Source organism: Numenius arquata, chromosome 23 (genome assembly GCF_964106895.1).
Source record: "Numenius arquata chromosome 23, bNumArq3.hap1.1, whole genome shotgun sequence".
Lineage (NCBI taxonomy): Eukaryota > Metazoa > Chordata > Aves > Charadriiformes > Scolopacidae > Numenius > Numenius arquata.
In genome coordinates, this window is record NC_133598.1 from 127,855 (window position 1) to 148,551 (window position 20,697).

A 20,697-nucleotide genomic window follows, 5' to 3' on the forward strand; every position below is an offset into this window, starting at 1 on the left:
CATTGATAAAGATGTTGAAGAGAACTGGCCCCAGTACTGAGCCCTGTGGGACACCACTCGTGACCAGTCGCCAACTGGACTTCACTCCATTCACCACCACTCTCTGGGCCCGGCCCTCCAGCCAGTTTTTAACCCAGCGGAGGATATACCCATCTAAGCCATGAGCATCCAGTTTCTCCAGGAGAATACTGTGGGAGACTGTATCAAAGGCCTTGCTAAAGTCTAGGTAAATAACATTCACAGCCTTTCCTTCATCCACCAAGCGGGTCACTTTGTCATAGAAGGAGATCAGGTTTGTCAAGCAGGACCTGCCCCTCATGAACCCATGCTGGCTGGGCCTGATCACCTGGGCATCCTTCATGTGTTGCATAATGGCACTCAGGATGACCTGTTCCATCACCTTCCCAGGCACCGAGGTCAGACTGACAGGCCTGTAGTTCCCTGGATCATCCTTCCGACCCTTCTTGTGGATGGGCGTCACATTTGCTAGGCGCCAGTCGGCTGGGACCTCCCCAGTTTGCCACGACTGTTGGTAGATGATGGAAAGTGGCTCTGCAAGCACTTCTGCCAGCTCCCTCAGAACCCTCGAGTGAATCCCATCTGGGCCCATAGACTTGTTTATGTCGAGGTTATGGAACAAGTCCCTCACCATCTCCTTTAGAATTACGGGGGCTTCATCCTGCTCCCCGCCCCTAACTGCTAGCTCAGAGGTCTGGGTACTCGTGGGACACCCTACTCCACTGCTAAAGACTGAGGCAAAGAAGGCATTCAGTACCTCAGCCGTCTCCTCATCCTTTGTCACTATGTTACCTCCCATATCCAGGAGAGAGTGGAGGTTCTCCCGAGTCCTCCTCTTGCTATTAATATATTTATAGAAATTCTTTTTATTGTTTTTAACATCCAGGGCCAGGTTAAGTTCTAGCTGAGCTTTGGCCTTTCTAATCTTTTCCCTGCATAACTTTACTACACCTTTGTAATCTTCCCAAGTAGGCTGTCCTTTTTTCCAAAGGACATAAACTTTCCTTTTTTCCCTGAGCTGTGACCTTATCTCTTTGTTCATCCAGGCCGGTCTCTTCCCTCGACAGCTCGCTTTCCTGCGCACAGGGACGGCCTGCTCCTGCGCTTTTAAGACTTCCTCCTTGAAAAATGTCCAGCCTTCCTGGACTCCTTTGCCCTTCAGGGCTGCCTCCCAAGGGACTCTGTCAAGCAGGTTCTTGAAAAGACCAAAGTCTGCCCTCCAGAAGTCCATAATGGCAGTCCTGCTGGCTCCCCTTCTCGCTTCCCTGAGAATCAGAAACTCTATCATTTCATGATCACTGTACCCCAGACAGCCTCCAACCATTACATCCCCCACAAGTTCCTCTCTGTTTACAAACAGCAGATCTAGTAGTGCTCCTTCCCTAGTTGGCTCACTAACCAGCTGTGTCAGGAAGTTATCCCCGACACACTCCAGGAATCTCCTAGACTGTTCCCTCTCAGCTGTATGGAGTGCCCAGCTGATATCTGGTAGGTTGAAGTCACCCACCAGGACAAGTGCAAGTGATCTCGAGACCCCTGCTAGCTGCTTATAGAACATTTCATCAACCTCTGCATCCTGGTTGGGTGGTCTGTAATAGACTCCCACCACAATATCAGCCTTGCTGGTCCTCCCCTTGATTCGTACCCACAGGCACTCAACTCTACTATTGCCTTCATTTATCTCCACACATTCATATTCCTCCTTAACATACAGGGCCACTCCTCCTCCTCTCCTTCCTTGCCTGTCCCTTCCGAAGAGCTTGTAGCAATCCATTGCAGCACTCCAGTCATTCGATTCATCCCACCACATTTCCGTGATGGCAAATACATCATGGCTTTCATGCCGCACAATGGCTTCCAGCTCCTCCTGTTTGTTGCCCATACTACGTGCATTTGTGTAAATGCACTTTAGCTGGGCTAGTTTTCTTGCCACTTTTATGGGGGGGTGAGACCCAACACCTCCCTGACCATGCTCAGACCCTTCTGTGGTTGCCAGCCTATCACTGTCCCTCGTGTCATCACCACATGGGTTACGATCCTCCACCTCTACTGAGGCAACAGGCCACAAGACCTTGCTAGCACTTTTACCCACCGGCACTGGTAATCTGCTCCCAGGCTCCTCTTTAGTAATCCTGCTTTCATCCCCATCCCCCTTCAACCCTAGTTTAAAGCCCTTTCAATGAACCCTGCTAATTCTTGTCCCAGTATTCCTCTTCCCCTTTGGGTAAGGCTTGCCCTACCAGTTGCCACCAGGTCTGATGTCCTATAGATCATCCCATGATGAAAGAAACCAAAGTTCTGACGGTGACACCAGCTTTGGAGCCAGGAGTTAATCTGCTGGCTCTTCCTGTTTATACCCTCATCAATTCCTGCAAGTAGTGGGATGGAGGAGAACACAATTTGTGCTCCTGATCCCTTAACCAGCTGTCCAAGGGCCCTAAAGTCTTTCTTCAGGGCCCTTGGACTACTGTTAGCTACCTGATTGCTGCCTACTTGAAATACCAGTAATGGATAGTAATCCGAGGGGCAGACCAGGGTAGGGAGATTTTTCTTTATATCCTTAATCCTGGCCCCAGGGAGGCAGCAGACTTCTCTGTGGGAAGGATCTGGTCTGCAAATGGGGCCTTCTGTTCCCCGCAAAAGAGAGTCACCCACCACAATTACCTTCTTCTTTTTTTTTATTGCTGAAGTCCTAAGACATGGGGGTGGCTGGCTAGCTCTGGGTAGCTCACTGTCTAGATCTTTGTCTTTATCCTCATATGCCTGGCCCTCGATTTCCAAAGCACCGTACCTATTTTGTAAGTGCAACTGGGAAGGTGAGGAGTGGCAGGAGTTTTGCTTGCCCCTCCGAGGAGGGACCTGCCTCCATTCCTCATTGTCCCTTAGGTTCCTTTCTTCTGCCTGGTGACAAGCAGAAGGGAGATCATCCACATCCTGCAGAGCCTCTGCCCCACTCCTATCCCTCAGTGTACGGCTCCACCAATCTATTTCGCTTTCACTGTCTCTAATACTTCTAAGCCTATCCACCTCTTCCTTCAGTTCAACCACCTGCCTGAGCAGGTGGTTTATTTGATCACACCGCACACATGCGGTGTCTCTGACTCCATTAGGAACACATGCCAGGCTGAGGCATTCACTGCAGCCGGAGACCTGCACAGACACGTGTTTTTGTGGGAGCTCCGTCTGAGTTTCCACATTCTTCCTTGTGGGGCATTTTGCACGTGTTGGGGCCATGTTCTTGTCTAGAGCCAGGAGGGGATCGACAACTGATCGACAACTGATGGCTGCTCCCACCCGCTGTGCACACGTGCGCCTGTGCGCTAATATACCCGCCCTTGCTCTCACGCGCACCCGGCACGCGCTCTGACCCTGCTGCGGCTAGCTGCCGCTGTCGCTGTCCGGGTGGTCTGGGCGAAGCTCGCGCTATGGCCGCTTTTAAATTTGCCGCGGCTCACCCGGCCCGCCCCCAGGCACGTCAGCCTCTTGCTCCCTCTCGTGATTCCCGAGTCCTTTCGGGCCTCTCCGCCTTCCCTCAGCCTCTCCGTCTCCGGGAGGCCCCCTCTAGCTCGAGTTTAAAGCTGCAGCACTCACCGCTGCCGCTGTCGCTGTCCGCGTGGTCTCTGTATATCAGTACATATCTCAGACACAAGCCAAGTGAACAAAATAATTGTTCAGTTCCCATGCTCCCACTTACAGTTTTTCTTTCCCTTCCAATCTTTGCTTGTTTTCTCTTCTGTTGCTCAGCATCTGATTTCTCAACACTGTCAGGTTACTGGATTGTTTCTTTTTGTGCATTGGTTTGCTTGCTTAGTGAAAGGAGCACTTCCACTTAAAGAAATAAACCAAAACAGATAACATAGAAAGAGTGTTTCAAGAAATGTTTCCCAGGGATACTATTTTCAGGAATGCCTTGGAGAAACCTGTCTCTGCTTTTAATTGGAAAGGACTCCCTCAAGTGCCCAGATTTTAAACACCCTACTAATACAGTATAATAATGAAAAATAAAAGTAATTAATAGTAAGCAGAGATAGTTCGCCATTACTCCCACGTACACCAGAGAAAGTTAAAATTGCAGAATCCATGGAAAATGCCTTAAGCAGTTGACTCCAGAGACTTGTCATCCATCCCTTCCCTGGCGTACCTATGTGAGAGGAAGAAAAAGGTAAGATCTTGACACTGGGAGACTCGGGGAAGACAGGATTCTTGCTGAGCAGATGGTGGAAGAAAGAGAGGTTTTGCTTAACAGACCTCTTTCTTTGGAAATATTCTGTCCACAAAATTATCATTGCTGGCCTGCTTGAAACGCTCTAGTGCCTACACCTTTCATCCTATAGCAAGAAGTATTATTTCCACTGCCTCTGCCTGCAACTGAGAGGCAAGAATTCCTTGGAGAAATCAACAAGTCGCCTCTGGGGGAACAAACAGACTTGTTCCTTAAAGATGTTCTTTCAGGGAGGTATCTTCACAGGGACCATGTGATCATGGTGCATGGAAATGCAGCAAACTGAGGATGAGATCAGACTGAAGGACTGAGACCATATCAAAGTTTAAGTCCTTCCTGAAGCAGCATTGGGTCTGCCTAGCACATCTTACCTTGACTGGGGTGGAAGCCATGAGCAGGCTCATGTGACATCCAGAAGGTTATAATGGTTAAATCCTTCACAAGGACATAGTTATATCCTGAGTGCTGCAGCTGCACAGACATCCCAGCTGTGGACTGTGAATTAGGGGTGGGTGGGTTGGGAAAGGGAATTAAATTGACCTAATCAACTTACAGAGACATTTGACAATAAGGCACCTAACAACAAATCTGAGGATGGGACTTACTCCAGTTACCTAGATATAGTTTCTCCATGATCTTTCAAGTACCTTGGACAGTCATTGCAGAATGTTACACAACTCCTATCAGTCCACATCCAGCAATGCCATCTTGGTGTCCCACATTCCCTAAGGCACGCCAAGGTGAACATGGCATCTAAGTGTGGAAACTGTTCTGAGCATCTAACCTGTCAGATCTAGTCCGTACCGTCACTGTAATTCTGCCAGAAATTTACCAGCCTATAAGCTTTTCCTTCAAGGTGAGCTTAATATTTACTTTATTTCATTGAAATAAATTGGTTCTCTATTATTTGAAATGGCTGTCTTGATGTTTATATAGCATGTAGATAACTACATTTCTTTTTCTTAAATTTTACAGCAATTTACTCTCCATCTTTTTAAATGTCAGTTTTCTAGTCCAAGCTTGTAATTGAGCTTCTTTTAATAGGCAAGGAAAAGCGCAATGATCAAAGGGCTGGAGAACCTGTCCCTTGAGGAAAGACTGAAGTCTTTTCTCCCTGGAGGAGAGAAGGCTCAGGGAGGACCTCATCACAGTATCTAAAAGGCAACAAAGAGGACGGAGGCTCTCTCTTTACAAGAAGTCACATGGAGAAGACAGGGGGCAATGGACACAAGTCGCACTGGGAGAGGCTTTAACTTGACATAAGAAAAAAATTTTTTAAAGTAAGAACAATCATTCACTGAAACAACCTCCCCAGGGACAGGATACAGTCCTCATTGTTGGAGGTTTTCAAGATGCAGTTGGGCAGGGTGCTGGATGATCTCATCCTATGAAAGGGTGGACCAGAGGTTTTGAGGTCCCTTCCAACTTGGGCTATTCTGACTCTAAAAGTACCTTTCACAGGAAAATTCAGCCCATCAGAAGGCAAATATTAAGCTATTGGTATAAACTGAACAGTGTTTAACAGTATCTAATCTAATCTAATCTAATCTAATAAAGGATTAGTTTCATTAATAGTTAAAAGAAAAACATATACATGGCCAGTATCTTAGTATTTGGCTGAGGATCAACTAAAAAATGAGATTTCGGAAAATACCAACCTCATACTTTTGACTGAAGCAGCATTTAGAGTTTGTGTGTACAGGCTCTATCTGTATTATTAAACAATGTCAGGAACAATTCTGGTGCCTAAGTCAAATGGCATAAAATGTGCATACCATTTAATGTTTTTTAACTACCAAATATAGTGGCAACTAGAAAGGACCCCTGGCTGAGGCTTGTCTATAGTGGAATGAGCTGAATAGCTTGCTAGAAAATACTAAATTTCAGGTGCAGAGACGTCCATTGTACCTGAACATAAATGTCTGAAAGTGGAGCTGCATTCCATTCAAATGTCTTTAAATACACAGTTTACCGATGTTTTCTACTAGTTTAGATCATTTGGAAGACTAATGAGCACTAAAGTTACAATAGTGGCTGGTAGAAAACAAATGTTTATAGAAATGCCTATGGTACAACATCTACACAGAGAGATATTCCTTCATAGTTCTGCAAGCATGGGAATACAGGCATCTGCATTTGAGTTTATGGTATAGATTCTTACATTATAGATTTCTCTTAAAGAGAGTAAGAAGTAACTATGGATAGTAATTAATTTATTTTAAAGTGATACCAATTCTTTTGAGTAGGAAGTGAACAAATAATTAATTTATAGAATTTATCTGAAAGGTAATTTCTGATTTCTAGCCCTGGCATTTATTTTCTGTTGCAATATAATGAGAACTGAGCAGTCTTCTGGTAGGATAGTGCTTACATGATAACTCAAGAGGTCATGCTTCAGACACTTGATGCAAAGTTTCAAACTGGCATTTTTTGAAATGTGCATTTTTTAACCAGAATTTCAAACCACTGCAAGGAGCTGTATTGAACTTAAACATATTATCTTGATACTATGTCAGATTGTGTTGTTACAAGCTTATCTGTCACAGAAAAGTAGCTCCTGTCCTGTTACAAACACTCATGCAAGCATGCATGCAAAACCAAGGAACCAGAATTCAGCTATATATCACTTTTCCTTTTTCTTTCTTTTTTCTTTTTTTTTCTTTTTTTTTCTTTTTTCTTTTTTCTTTTTTTTTATTAGACTACTTCAGACACAAGATTTCAGTTGCCCATCAATGCTTGACGGTTGGAAGCTGAATTTCAGTGGTTCCCCTATTTTTAAACAATCATAGAATCATAGAATTGTCTAAGTTGGAAGGGACCTTTAAGAACATCTAGTCCAACCATCAACTTTCTAAGAGAAGTGATTAAAAGCAAAATTGAGGGAAAAAATTTTAAAAATAAGAAGTCTCAGACAAATAAATCATTCATTTCACTCTTGATTGACCTAATTTATCTTTGAATGTTTACAGTGAGAATGTCTCCATCTGAACTGGCTGTGTTCCAATGCATAGAAATAAGGTACTGCTGGAATCCAAGTTTTATGTCCTATTTTAGATGTCTAATATACAGTTGAATTAATAATGGCTCTAAAATGCTTGTCACTCTTGAATCATTATAAAAGGACTCTATTACAGCTCAAATGGATTGTAAATGCCTAAATCTGGTTATATGAATCAACACCTTCATCTGATCTAATTCTCCTAGATTTCTTCTATACCTCCTACTCTCATCCATGACACTGATATCTATAATCACAAAAGACTCTTGAAAGCAAGCCCTGATGTCCCTTAATGTCCCTTGTTTTACATTCTAAACAACTGTCATTAGTGAATTGGACACTGTGGTCATTCTCATCCTTAGTGTAGGTACTAATAAAAGCCTTTCCTTTTTAACTGTTTTTTCAGAGAGCCTTTTACCTCCTTGTTTCGGAGTGTATAGATGAAAGGGTTTAGCATGGGAATAACAACAGTATAGAGGATAGAGATGATGTTGCTTTTGTCAGGTGAAGATGTGGCCCCAGGCTGAGCATACATGAAGAAAACAGTTCCAAAGAACAAGCTGACAGCCAACATGTGAGAAGAGCAAGTGGAGAAGGCTTTGTACCTGCTCTCAGCTGAAGGCATTTGGACAATAGTAACGATTATATAACCATAGGAGATAAAAACCACGAAGGCAGTGCCCACAATAATTGATCCACATACAGCCAGCATTACTGTTTCATTGACAAGTGTGTCTGAGCAGGAGGCATGCATCACTGTGGGAACATCACAGAAGAAGTAGTTTATTTCTTTGGGCCCACAAAAGGACAAACTGAATGTAAAGCCTGTCTGGATGGTGCAATTGATGCAGCCTGACAGATAAGAGCCCACTACCATGAAAACACAGAGTCTTTTATTCATAATGATTTGGTACAGCAGTGGATTGCAGATGGCAGCGAAGCGATCGTAAGCCATCACAGCAAGGAAGAAGGCTTCCGTTGTACCAAAGAGAGAGAAGAAGAACATTTGAGATGCACAGCCATTGTAGGAAATGATTCTTTTGCCTAGTGAGAATGTCAGTGCTGCTTTAGGAGTGATGACAGAGGAATAGCAGATGTCCAAGATGGACAAGTTCTCCAGGAAAAAGTACATGGGAGTGTGCAGCCTGGAGTCCATTCTAATGATGAGGATCATGCAGGCATTTCCTACCACAGTGAGAATATACATTGTGGAGAAGAAAACAGAGAGGAGGAGTTGTGATCCTGGATGAGATCTGAACCCAGTCAAAATGAACTCAGTTACTTTGGTCTGGTTTTCCATGTTTCCTGTCAGATAATGTTCAAATAAGAGATTAGAAAGTAGTCGACACTCCCATTTTAGAAGATTGACCGCTTTGTCTGTAGAAGCAATTAGAGGAATAAGATAAACAATGAGGTATATGAAACATAAGAAATATGGAAAATAGAGAGACAGAGGGAAAACAATAGAAAATGGATTAATCATATCTGAAGATTTTTCATAGATATTAATTTACACATGAAGCATTTACCCTGTTATATTCTCTGCAGCATAAAGAAATACTCTGTATGCAGTTCATCCAAACTATTTTAGAGGTCTACTTTACAATCAGTCAAGAAACAGGCATTTCATTCTAAAGTTAGTCTAAGCTATTTCAGATATAACTGGGCAGAAAAATCTTACCCTAGCATTGCAGCTAACCCACAAAAGGCTGCTCTCTCCTCAACAAAAAAACCAAATGAATATGCTTCTTCAGCTGATAGAAAACAGTTTAAAAATATGAGCCAAGAAATGAATGGAAAAAAGTGTGGATAATTGTAAAAAAAACAACCACAACAACAAAACCAAATGAACAAACAAAAACAAAACCCCCAAATGGGCCAAAATGCCTACTATTAAAAAAAAAAACAAACCAGCCCTTCTTTATGTGAGAAACTGAGTTCATTTGGTTTTGGTTTTTTGGTTTTTTTTAAGTACTTGGAACAAAACTCTCAAAACTTTATATTTCTTAAATAAATTTTCTCTATTAAAATACTTCACAGATGATGTTCAAAATAATATTAACTGACAGAATATTTGAAGTTACTCCTTTTCAATTATGTTTAGTCATTTTATTTTCATTAATTAGGTGTCATCTCACCTAGTCTTGAGTATATGCAGTGGGTTGATGCCTACATTAGAACTAATAATTTAGATTACGTTTAAATTCAGTGGATAGAAATAAACACTCCCACTCTAGAGTATTTACCATGGAAGGTATGAATCATTGTCCTGGGCTGAGAGACACAGGACTAACTTTTCTTCTAATGCTGGGGAAAATTGCACTTTTAGAAGACTCTAGTGTCTGAATTTGTGAAAATATTTACTTTATAGCCAGCCAGGCTCTGTGGGATTCAAGGTTTTAGTGTTTTCGAGCCTTGCCAGGTGCAGGGACAAGGAGGAGCAAGGCCTGGGCATTTGACCCAGGCTGGCCAACAGGAGTATTTCATACCACGAACATCACATTCAATATAAATTAGAAAAGTTTGCTGTGTAGCTCTCTCTCTCCCTTGATGGCAGCTGTCCAGACAACTCCTTGCCCCGGTGCCGGAGCCCTGAGGCCTTCCCTTCCTCCTGAAGCCATTGCGCTCGCAGTGTCCAACATTTGCTGTCCACTGCTGCGGGTGCACAGCTTCCTACCGATAGAATTGCCTGAGTATAATTCCTGTATATCTTATATCAGTATTGGGATTACTATTGGTTCTTTAGTATTATTGTTAATTATTTAGTCTTAGTCTATTAAGTCTATTTATATTTCAACTCTTGTGTTTCTTTGTGTTCCCCGATTCCCCTTTCTGGGTGGGGAGGGGTCATCGGGTGATAGAATAATTGTCTAATGACAATAGCTTGTTATGGGTTCTCTCAAACCATATCATGTTCTAGGATTTTCTCTTTCTCTCCTTTGACCTAAAGGGAAGTCCAGCTCAGTCATAGCTAACTATTTTCCACGTATAAAGATGTACATAGATGTATAAAGCTGAGTGATATCAATCCCCATCTGGTTACTGGTATTTTGTTTGCTCTGTTGTCATTTCCATTAGATACACTATCAAAACACTCATGTACCTATTTTTTTTTAAAAAACACTGAATTAATTTTTAACACATTACTTCAGCCATCTCTATAATCCTTGAAAAACACCTTCAGCTCTGAGTACCTTCAGAAGCCCAATTTACTTCTTCTTTGTTCTTTTTTTTTTTTCATTCATGTATCTTAGACAAGGAAATAACTTTGGAGAAAGAACTTCTCTTTGCATATCCCTGTTTATCAAATATTTTGGCTTGTTCCCCTCGGGATTTTTCTGTATAGAGAACTTAAGTTTAGATGGTTAAGCATCCAGTCTAAACGTATTGTCTATAGATTCTTCTATGGTCAAAGCTTCCTCTATTGTCAAAAGAGAGAAATAAACACATCCATGGTGTGATTCTTCTGAAGAAGATCTGAAGAAGTCTCTGGAATTGTCTGTCTTTGTTGATCAAATAAAAAGTCTAGGATAACTAATGTAGACCCATTAAATACTGGCTTCTTGTTAATTGACTTACTTTCCAGAAGAGATAACTGTATTCATAAGCCCTCTAATTCCTATGGAATCAAAATAAAGACACAAAGAATTTTAATCCACTTGTATCACTAAACTTAGCAAAGCAAAGCCTAGACTTCACAAGCCACAAAACACATACCTTGTAATATTGTGATTAAAGCCAGGTGTGGTTTTGGAATTTGGGTTTCAGGAATACATTGCCAAAAACATTGAGCATTTTTTCTACTCAACTGATTTCTCAGTAGTCTCTTGGTAATCAACAGATCACTGACCTTTCATCTCGATGGTTGTGAGAGTACTCTCCTTAGCGTGTTGCTCATATATACTTTAAAAGGTGTGCATGAAACCACTAGGGCTTCAGCTTCTAGATCTTAACAGCAGTCATCTAAACCTCAAATGAGATATTTTTTCCCTTGTGCCATTTGTCTTTGCATGCAAAAGAAGACAACCCAAGAAGAAAACACGAAAAATAAAGTATAATTCTGCTTCTGTGTGTCTTTTACCCCTACTTTTTTCACCATTACTTAAGTGCCCCTTAAAGATTTTTTTTCCGATAAGCAAAACAGTGTGGATCTAATCAAAATCCTATTGGCCATTAGAATCTTCTTCCCTCCAGAATACCAAAATAGAGCAGACACCATTGCCTTTTTCCCAATCAATGTGGTTCCTTTCCTAAAGGAACTCAAATTTTCACTAAAAGTGCTCTCTTCTCTGACTGGCAGGGAGAGACTACTCACCTCCTAAATAACATCTGTGATGCAGATGGCTAAAAAAGGCCTTTTCTATAGAAAAACTGGCCTGGATTCCAGCAGCCACTCCAGAAAGAAAAAAGCATCTCACAACTCTTGTGTGGGTATCTTGGGCACTCTAGGACATCCTGTTATTTTTCAAAAAGCAAACTGACATTCTTTTCAGCATCACATTTAGGTACAGTAAACTATATTAAATTATCTTTGGTTCAGATGGCATTTTTAAGTAGATTTACATGAAATAGTTGTTTCTCTTCTTGATATAAAAGCTTCCCAAATTTTGTGACTCATGATAGATCAAAACCTTCTACAACTAGACTATTTTACTTTTGCCTACACCCTCACCAGCTCCCTGAGGCAGACGATAAGATTAAGAGAGATGGTAAGGTTCTAAAGAGATAAGATTGGACTGCTAGTCTTATCTATGTTACTTGTGGGAGGGGATTTATTTACAATACTCTAAAGGCACCTAACCTTGAATTTACAAAAGTGTTTATTAGGAAATCTTCCAAAAATAAACTGTTAGATATAAGAGAGAACTTGCATTCTCAGAAGGTTTGTGTTTGTATAATACTTGTCTGTGTTCTCTCCTTCCAAGAACACTTAGGAATCCCTGTTGGATAGGTAATTGATTATTTGTTTCAGGTTATCTAACTACATCACTACTACAGTCAATGTGTGAAGTCAAATCACTATGTTAGAGGAGCTACACATCTTGCAATATCTAATATTTCAGTGGAAAGCTCATTAAGGGGTACTGAAATGCTATGGGTTTCACTTTATATATGAGAAACTGAAATAAAGGGAGAAATAGATTAGGTGATCATTGGTGTATAAATGCTTTCCTTTTATATATTGTAATAAGAATAAAGTAGGCTTGACAATGTACTGATTTTGTCTGGGATAGAGTATTTTCTTCATAGTATCTTGTATGGGGATGTTTTGGATTTGTGATCAAAACAATGTTGATAACACAGCAATGTTTTAGTTATTGCTGAGCAGTGCTTACACAGTGTCTACGCCTTTTCTGCTTCTCATGCTGTACCCACCACCAGCGAGTAGGCTGGGGTGGGCCAAAAGTTGGGAGGAGACAGAGCTGGTACAGTTGACCTCAGCTGACCAAAGGGATATTCCATGCCATATTTCATATTCAGCAATAAAAGCTGGGAGAAAGAAGGAGGAAGGGGAGGATGTTTGGAGTGGAATTTTGTCTTCCCAAGTAACTGTTATGCATGATGGAGCCCAGCTTTCCTGGAGATGGCTGAACACCTGCCTGCCCATGGGAAGTAGTGAATTAATTCCTTGTTTTGCTTTGCTTGTGCACACAACTTTTGCTTTACCTATTAAACTGTCTTTAATCCTTCTGATTCTCTCTTCCATTCCACTGAGGAAAGAGTGAGCAAGTGGGTGTTTGGGGCTTAGCTGGAGTTAATCCACAAGTAACACAAGCCTGATCTAGGCATTACAGGCTATGTTTAAAATCTACGAAACAAACAGGCATTTTTGGAGACTGACTCATAATATCTGTTTGTTAAAAATAAATAAAATAAATATCCTCTGGGTGTGATAATCCGTGTTCATGTAGTATAAATAGTAAAGGACCTTGGGGTAGTTTGCTTTGACCTCTAATTAGACATCAGACTTAGATATCTAGTTTTTAGGTATTTTTTGAGGAATCCATGCTTATATATCTATCTCTGTGGCTCTTGATCGCATATGCAAAACCAAAAAACTACTGGGTATTTTTTTTTGTCTTCTTTCCCATGCTATGGTTCATATTGTATTGTATATTCATATTGTGCCAATTACTTATTTTCTCATAGCCTATTTTCTGCTAATACCTGGAATACAGCCAGCATCTTACATTTCTGGCAATAGATTCCCAGTATGATTAACTTCAAGTTGTTCTTGACACCTCTCCTTAAAATCGTGCTCAAGTCCTCAGAAAGTCTTGTTTGGATCAGTTGTATCCATAGCAACCATATGGACAGAACAACTTCTTTCAGCAAGTGTCTTAAGGTTTCCTCACTGGAAAACTAAATGTTTCATTAACTACAAAAAAGTAAAAAAGCAGTCTGCTATTACAGAGTATAGAATATCAGAAAATATGGTCTCAATTATAAACTCAAACCCACATTTAACGTGGCCATATAGATATACAGTCATCTGACAGATTTTTATCTTTTTTTAAAATTATTTAATTATTACAGACATTAAACATTTTGAATCACTGTGATATTCTGAGCATGGAGTAGATTTCTTAGAGGCAACTTTTTACCTAGTGTCATGGTATCAGCCAAATTTAACAAAACCAGACTGACAGATGGCCCTTCCCACACCCCTCCCACTCCCCAAAAGAGAGCAGAGGGAGAGATAAGGAGATATGCGAGTTTAGAATGAACTAAATTACTTTAATGAAGAATTAATATTAAAATCAAAAAGAAGAAAATAATGAAATAGATAAAATACATACAAAACCGTATCAAACTCCCGGGATGACAATCACGTCACCAGCACGCACTGGCGCAGTCCCAGACTGGACTCAGTGACGGATGGGAACTGGATTCCAGCCCTGGAGTCAGCAATGCACAGATTGGGATCAAAGGCAGATGAACAAACAGAGACCTCTTCGGACGTTGGCCATTGAAGAAAGAGCGATGACCATTTGATCCCTCAGCTTTTATACTGAGCATGGGGCAGATGAGATGGAAACGGTTGGTCAGGTTTGGGTCACCTGTCTTGTCCACTCCTCCCACAGATGTGACCCCTCTATGTTTTTCTGTTTCTGACCCTCTAATCGGGCAAATAATGAAATTGTCTGACCTTGGTTGTTATAGCAATAAGTATAAGCAAGAGCCTCTTTGCATACCATGCCTTGGCATGTAGCACAAACATTGGTCTTATCACTCTGAGAACGAGCAGTTTTCTCCACAATATGCCGTTAATTTCAGAGAGTTAGAAGAGGCCTAGCTAAGAGGTAAAATTACAGAACAGAAAATTGGTTCTGTTTTACTTCAAACCGGGACACCCAGAGAGACTTCTAACTGATAATCAGATTTTCTCACAGATAGTCAGTATTTAACTCAGACACATTAGCTGTGTCTCTAGACTCCTTCTTGGGAAGGAATGGGAAGACTTGGACTGTAGGCTATGAGTCAAAGTTTAAGGTCATAACTCTTGCTGTAATATGGCTGGATCCAAGGTTCAGCCTGAAGCGATTGAAGCATTGAAGTGATCTATATCACTTGACAGTGATCTGTCAGTTGTGTCTGAGTTTCATCTTGAAATGAATTGTTTGGTGTGCCCTGGTTATGATATCATTACTCAGGGCCCTGGTGTGAGCCAGAGACTGAGTCCAAGTGACACTGTAGTTATACCACAGCATGAACTACTCACTTTATACTCTACCTATTGCTATATTAGAAAAGTTGTTTCCTTCAGAGGATGTTTCATTTTATCCTAAATCAGGTATCTAAAAAAATTAAGATTACTCATCCATTCGCACTGCCTATTTCTTTCCAGGGACAATAACGGAATCAGAAAGTAAATAAATCAGATGTAGATATATGCATTTTATCTGTGTTTTACAATCCCACCTAATGTTTTCTGGACCTAGTAATCTACTTAGGACAAACAAAATCCAGGCTTCAGTTTCATGCATTTTTAAACTTTCTCTTTAAAACTGGAGCACTCATTCAGATGAAAACTTTTAAGAAACGTAGGCAGCGTAGAAATGTAGGGGGAAAACAAATAAGCCAAAAACCCCTCCCAACCAAAACCCCAGTATATACATAGATCAAACTTTGATTTCTCAATGTGTAGTACAATAAATACGGTTACTGGTTCCATGAATAGGAGAGTTTCACTTTGGTGTGGATTAGGGTCTGGACCTCCTGACTGCCAATTGATCTTCGTGACCAAAGCCCCTTTTGCAGAAGTCTTTAGTTGATTTCTTAGGTGTGGCTTGTGCAACTAAACGTCTTCCTCAGGGCAAACCTGACTTCTTTGTTTCTAAGACAATATATGAGAGGATTCAAGAGTGGCACAATGTCCGTGTACAAGACTGATACCAACTTGTTAGCACTGTAGGTATACATGACCTTGGGGTGGGCATAAGTGAAAAGAGTGGTGGAGTAGAACAATATCACTACAGTCAAGTGGGAGCTGCAAGTGGAAAAGGCTTTTTTGCCTCCCCTGAGAAGAAGGGATTTCAACATGGTGAACAAGATGCAAATATAGGAGGTGACTACAGCACACAGAGGCACCATGATGACCATCAGTGCCAAGATGAAGTCCACTAGCTCAGCCAAAGAGGAATCGCCGCAGGAGATATTCCGTAGGGGTGAAATATCACAGAAATAGTGATTGATTTTGTCTACATCACAGAACGAGAGCTGGGCTATAAAGCTCAACTTGATGGAAGAAGTGATCAAGCCACATATCCAAGAGCCAGCTGTCAGCTGAGCACAGAACTGATGATTCATGATGAGTGAATATCGGAGAGGTTCGCATATGGCCAAGAAGCGGTCATAGGCCATAACAGCTAACAAAATATACTCAGTACAAACAAAAGTCACGAAGAAATACAACTGTGTCATGCACCCCTGGAATGAGATATGTTTGTCTTGAGAAAGCCAAACTATGAGCATCCGTGGCTCAATGACAGAAACATACCAGATCTCTAAGAAAGACAGATTTCCTAGGAAGAAATACATGGGTTTTTGCAGACTGTGGTTAGTTCAAAAGATGAAAATGATAAGGAAATTTTCCAACACGGTGAATAAATAAGCCAGAAGTAAAGCAGAGAACAGGAGCAGCTGCAGTTCAGCAGTAGTGGGAAAAACCAGGAGGATGAAATACATGACACTGGTTCCATTCCTCCCACCCATTCTGTAGAGGAAAGGTGAACCTTATCCACCTGCAATAAATGAATACAATGAAACCTGACCAGACAGGCTTAAATTCATAGTAATATATTACACCACCACCTAAGACACTAAAAGTTCAGATGTTTTGTTGCTGTGTTTCTAGAAATTAATTGTTTGAAATTCATCTACTTAATTCAGAATTTTTAATTGTAAAAATGCAAGCATGCTTTTTACTTTATAATTAATGGAGATAAATAGGCACTACTACTCCTAACTCATCTAAGACACAGCTCTAAAACAAGCCAGATGAATCATGCTGTCCTATTGTACACCCACCTTAAAGAAGTGTTAGGTTATGAGCTTATGGACAGACATTTACGTTGCCAATGTTTTAGTTTCTACATCTATACATTTCTAAAGTTATACCATGTATATGCTATGAAGCATGAGGGAAATGTGAAGTACTATAAGGATATATACAATTTGATATAAAAAAACCTCCAAACACAGCTGAAGGACCCCATTAGAGATTTCTATGGTTAGCTCTGAAGAGGCTTATATCTACATAAATCTTATTGAGATACGAAGGTACACATAGCATCCCAGATACAGCGTAATTGCAAGCTAATTATAGCTCTGGGTCTGGTTTTTTGTAGCTAACTCAGATTCTTCCTTCAAAAATAAGAATGCCTCAACTCGTACTATTGAAAAAAAACCTGTTATCAACCTTCTGTAGTGGAAATTCAGAGTGGAATCCACTGCCTTAGTTGATCCTGGAGAATATGATCAATAGGGAACAGGAGAAGTGTAGACTGTTGTGTCAGTTGAATGATTTATACGAACACAGATAAATTGACTACTTTATTTATCTTCAGTGTCTCATGAGATTTGACCTAGAAATTATAGATAGCCTCCCAATGGAAGCAATCACAGAAAAAAGAAGGATGCTATTGTTTCCTCTGTGATTCCATACCGAGTAGAAGGAATAAACTCTGAAAATGTCTAAGATTTTGTCTGAGGCACTGAACAATGAAATAACACCAACTAATGTCTACTGATTTTTATAGGGCAGAGGAAAAAAAAAGCAACCGAAAAAACTCACCAAAAAACCCAAACCAAAAAGGCCTGAAGCAGAGGTAATGACAGTCATTTACCAATGGCTAAATTAGGAAAAAGTTTCAGTGCCCTAAATCTAAATCCAGAGCCTTAACTGGTAGTCAGTTTTGGAGTAAGTCGTTTATCCTATACTGGAGTTACTTGTACAACCTTCAGGTCTATGGATAGACATGCTATGTATTTTCTGAATAGCACAGTGCAAATATTATGTTGAAATGATTCCTCCAACAGTCTGAAATACCTTATCAGATAGACTGAATCAGTTTCTCAAGTTGTCTGATCTGTCTCATTTGATGACACTGACATATGGAAATTCTGTTTAGTACCCGCATGCCTGATTTAAGTACTCACAGTCATGCACAATAATTAATAACTAAAACCTCAGCTTCAAAGTGGAGTTTTATACATATATTTATACTTAGGTTTATGTTAGAAATGGGATTACTTTCTCCCAATTTAAACATCTAATATGTAAATATTTAAGACTCAGTTCAGCTGCCTAAATGCAGCAGACTAGTGCCACTTGTGATGTTCTCAGTTCTTACTGACTTCCACTTAAAGGATTCCCAAACAGTAGAAACAAAGGAATCCAGAAAGCAGCTTTGGTAGGCACTTCATTTATTTGCTCAGCTGGATAACTACTCGGACTCCATTCATTGTACTGACTTGGACTGTACTCGCACAACCACAACCCTCAGCACACATGTAAATACGCACATTACATGTATTTGCATCTACTGTAGGTACCTCAAATTAGGTTAGGCTAATCCTGCTCCTATCATCTAAGGTACAGTGAAAGTCCTGGAAAGTATATGTTGCTATTCAGTAGCATTCTGGATGCCCTATTATATTCAAATCATCTCTAATGGGCCAGCAAATACTCTGCAAGACTTACAGAAGACTGATACATTTTTGGAGCAGCAACTGGACACTGAAAAGGATGCTATAAGGCATATAGTGTATATGCAGGACTGTGGCAAAGGAAACCTTATATAGAAATATAGAATATTCAGAATGGAAAAGATCTGGAAGTTCTGTACCTAAGCCGAAATAACCACATACTTCAGTTAGGCTGAGAATCCATTGTGGTAGCCTTGATAAAAAAGACCTGAGAGTTATGATGGATGCCAAACCAAATAACAAGCATCAGTCACTCTACACTCTACCCACAATACTGGGTCCAGTCTTGTTCAGCATATTCATCAACGACATGGATGAGGGGCCAGAGTGTACCCTCAGCAAGTTTGTAGTTAAACTGTGTAGGTTACCATATGTCTCCTGCTGAATGCATCTAGGATACTAAAAATAAAGAAGAGAGATGCATACAGCAAATTAAAGCAATAATCACAGTACACAGGAAGAGCAGACAATAACTATCTTTACATGACAAACTTCCAGTAGTATAACAGGATTTCTTCTTTCTACCTATCTCTTCATGTAAGATTAATCTCCCCGGAGCCTTCTCTTCTCCAGGCTGAACAACCTCAACTCTCTCAGCCTGTCCTTATAGCAGAGGTGCTCCACCCCTCTGATAGCTTTGTGACCCTCCTCTAGACACGCTCCAACAGGTCCATGTCTTTCCTGTGCTGAGGACTCCAAAGCTTGACACCATACTCCAGGTGAGGCCTCACCAGAGTGTAGAGAGGCAAAATCACCATGCTTTTTGATGTAGCCCAGGATACAGTTGGCTTTCTGGGCTGCAAGTGCACGTTGTTGGCTCATGTCCAGCTTTTCACCTACCAGTACCCTCAAGCCCTTCTCAGCAGGGCTGCTGTCAGTCCCTTCACACCCTGGCCTGCATTGATACTGGGATTTGCCACATCCCAGGTGCAGGATCTTAAATTTGGCCTCATTGAACCTCATGAGATTCACACAGGCCCATTTCTTGAGCCTGTCCAGGTCCCTCTGAATGACATCCTGTCCTTCAGGTGTGTCAACCACACCACACAAGAAAGATGAAATAACCTAACATTAGCACCATGACTTGTCTGGTGACTTCAGTATTCTGATGTAATAAATGACATTTATTTATATTTTCTTTGCTTACTTTTTACTAGTTATGTTATGTTTATTTAAGTAAGAAATGTCTTATTTAGGAGAAGCTCTCTGACAGCCAGTACGTTGGGGAGGATTCCTCTTGATATGGAACTCAGGTGAGGGCAGTAAAGAAAAAGTTTCCACACAACTAAATGACCCATAGAAAAGACAGGAAAATAAGAGGACATGAAACAAAAACCAAAGGGTTGCAGTATAAGAAAGATTGTGAAAATGCAGAGAAGAGCAGGAATAAACACATACTCTGGTGCTGGGGACAGAAGGACTTTCTATGAACAAAGACAGGACAGTGGCCTGAAACGAACACCAGAAGAAAGATCCTCCTGCAAAGGTACTGTCTGCTACCATGAAAGAACCTGTTTAGAAATACATTGAACTTCTATTCTATTGAATGCAAATTATTTCGAGACTTTTTCTATTAAGAAAAGCTCATAGATGTTACATATTTTACAAAAAGATCTGTTATTTAAGTTTAAAAAGCCTGTTGTTCTTTTGGAGTGTTTAGTATGTCCAGACAACAAAACAATGATGGGGGAAGGTACCTGATTCTAAAGCAATGAAAGGGGTATGTTGGGAACTTCCCTAGGATAAAAGATATTAAAAGATACTGAGAGAGGGCTGCTGGCTTACAAGGTGTCACGTACTAAAGATGTAGTTACCATATAAGGTTGCAAAATGAGCAAAACCAAAGCAAATGTGAAAAAAAATACAATAAGAATGAGCTGTTTATTTGGAGGAAGGAAAGGGAGGAAAGGGGATTATGAGAAGTAGAAAATATCATTAGGGCTATTCTTGGAGGTATGCTGAGCAGCCCTGTACAGTACAGCTTGGTGCAGGTCGATAAACCCGTTATTCTAATCTTAACGTCTGTTTGACTTGCTTTCACTGTCAGCGATCTGGGGTGATTTCTCTAGTGCTGGTGAGGGAACTCCCAAAAGGAACAGACAACAAACTAAGCTTTCTAACAGATTGTCTCCACCTCAGGTGGGCCATGTGAGGTTACAATTAGAGGCACAAGCCTTGTACATATCGTGTTCTATGACCTTCTGTCATAGAAGGTCATAGAACACATAGCCCCAGGATAGGGAGAAGA

The 20,697-nt window shown here is 40.8% G+C and overlaps 2 protein-coding genes across 2 annotated transcripts; both read right to left on the bottom strand.

The window, feature by feature from the left end:
• Positions 1 to 7,608: 7,608 nt before the first annotated feature.
• Positions 7,609 to 8,544, bottom strand: LOC141474598 (olfactory receptor OR9H1-like). Its single transcript, XM_074162562.1, has one exon. It carries the CDS (start codon positions 8,536 to 8,538, stop codon positions 7,609 to 7,611), a length of 930 nt encoding a protein of 309 aa, XP_074018663.1. The 5' UTR covers positions 8,539 to 8,544.
• A 6,974-nt stretch (positions 8,545 to 15,518) lies between these two features.
• LOC141474924 (olfactory receptor 6Y1-like) lies at positions 15,519 to 16,454 on the bottom strand. Its single transcript, XM_074163034.1, is given in 1 exon segment — positions 15,519 to 16,454. A coding segment is annotated over 1 exon segment (936 nt).
• Between the last annotated feature and the right edge of the window lie 4,243 nt (positions 16,455 to 20,697).

Coding starts and splice junctions, on each gene's coding strand:
- LOC141474598 (XM_074162562.1), bottom strand. CDS start 8,538: ATGGAAAACCAGACCAAAGTAACTGAGTTCATTTTGACTGGGTTCAGA.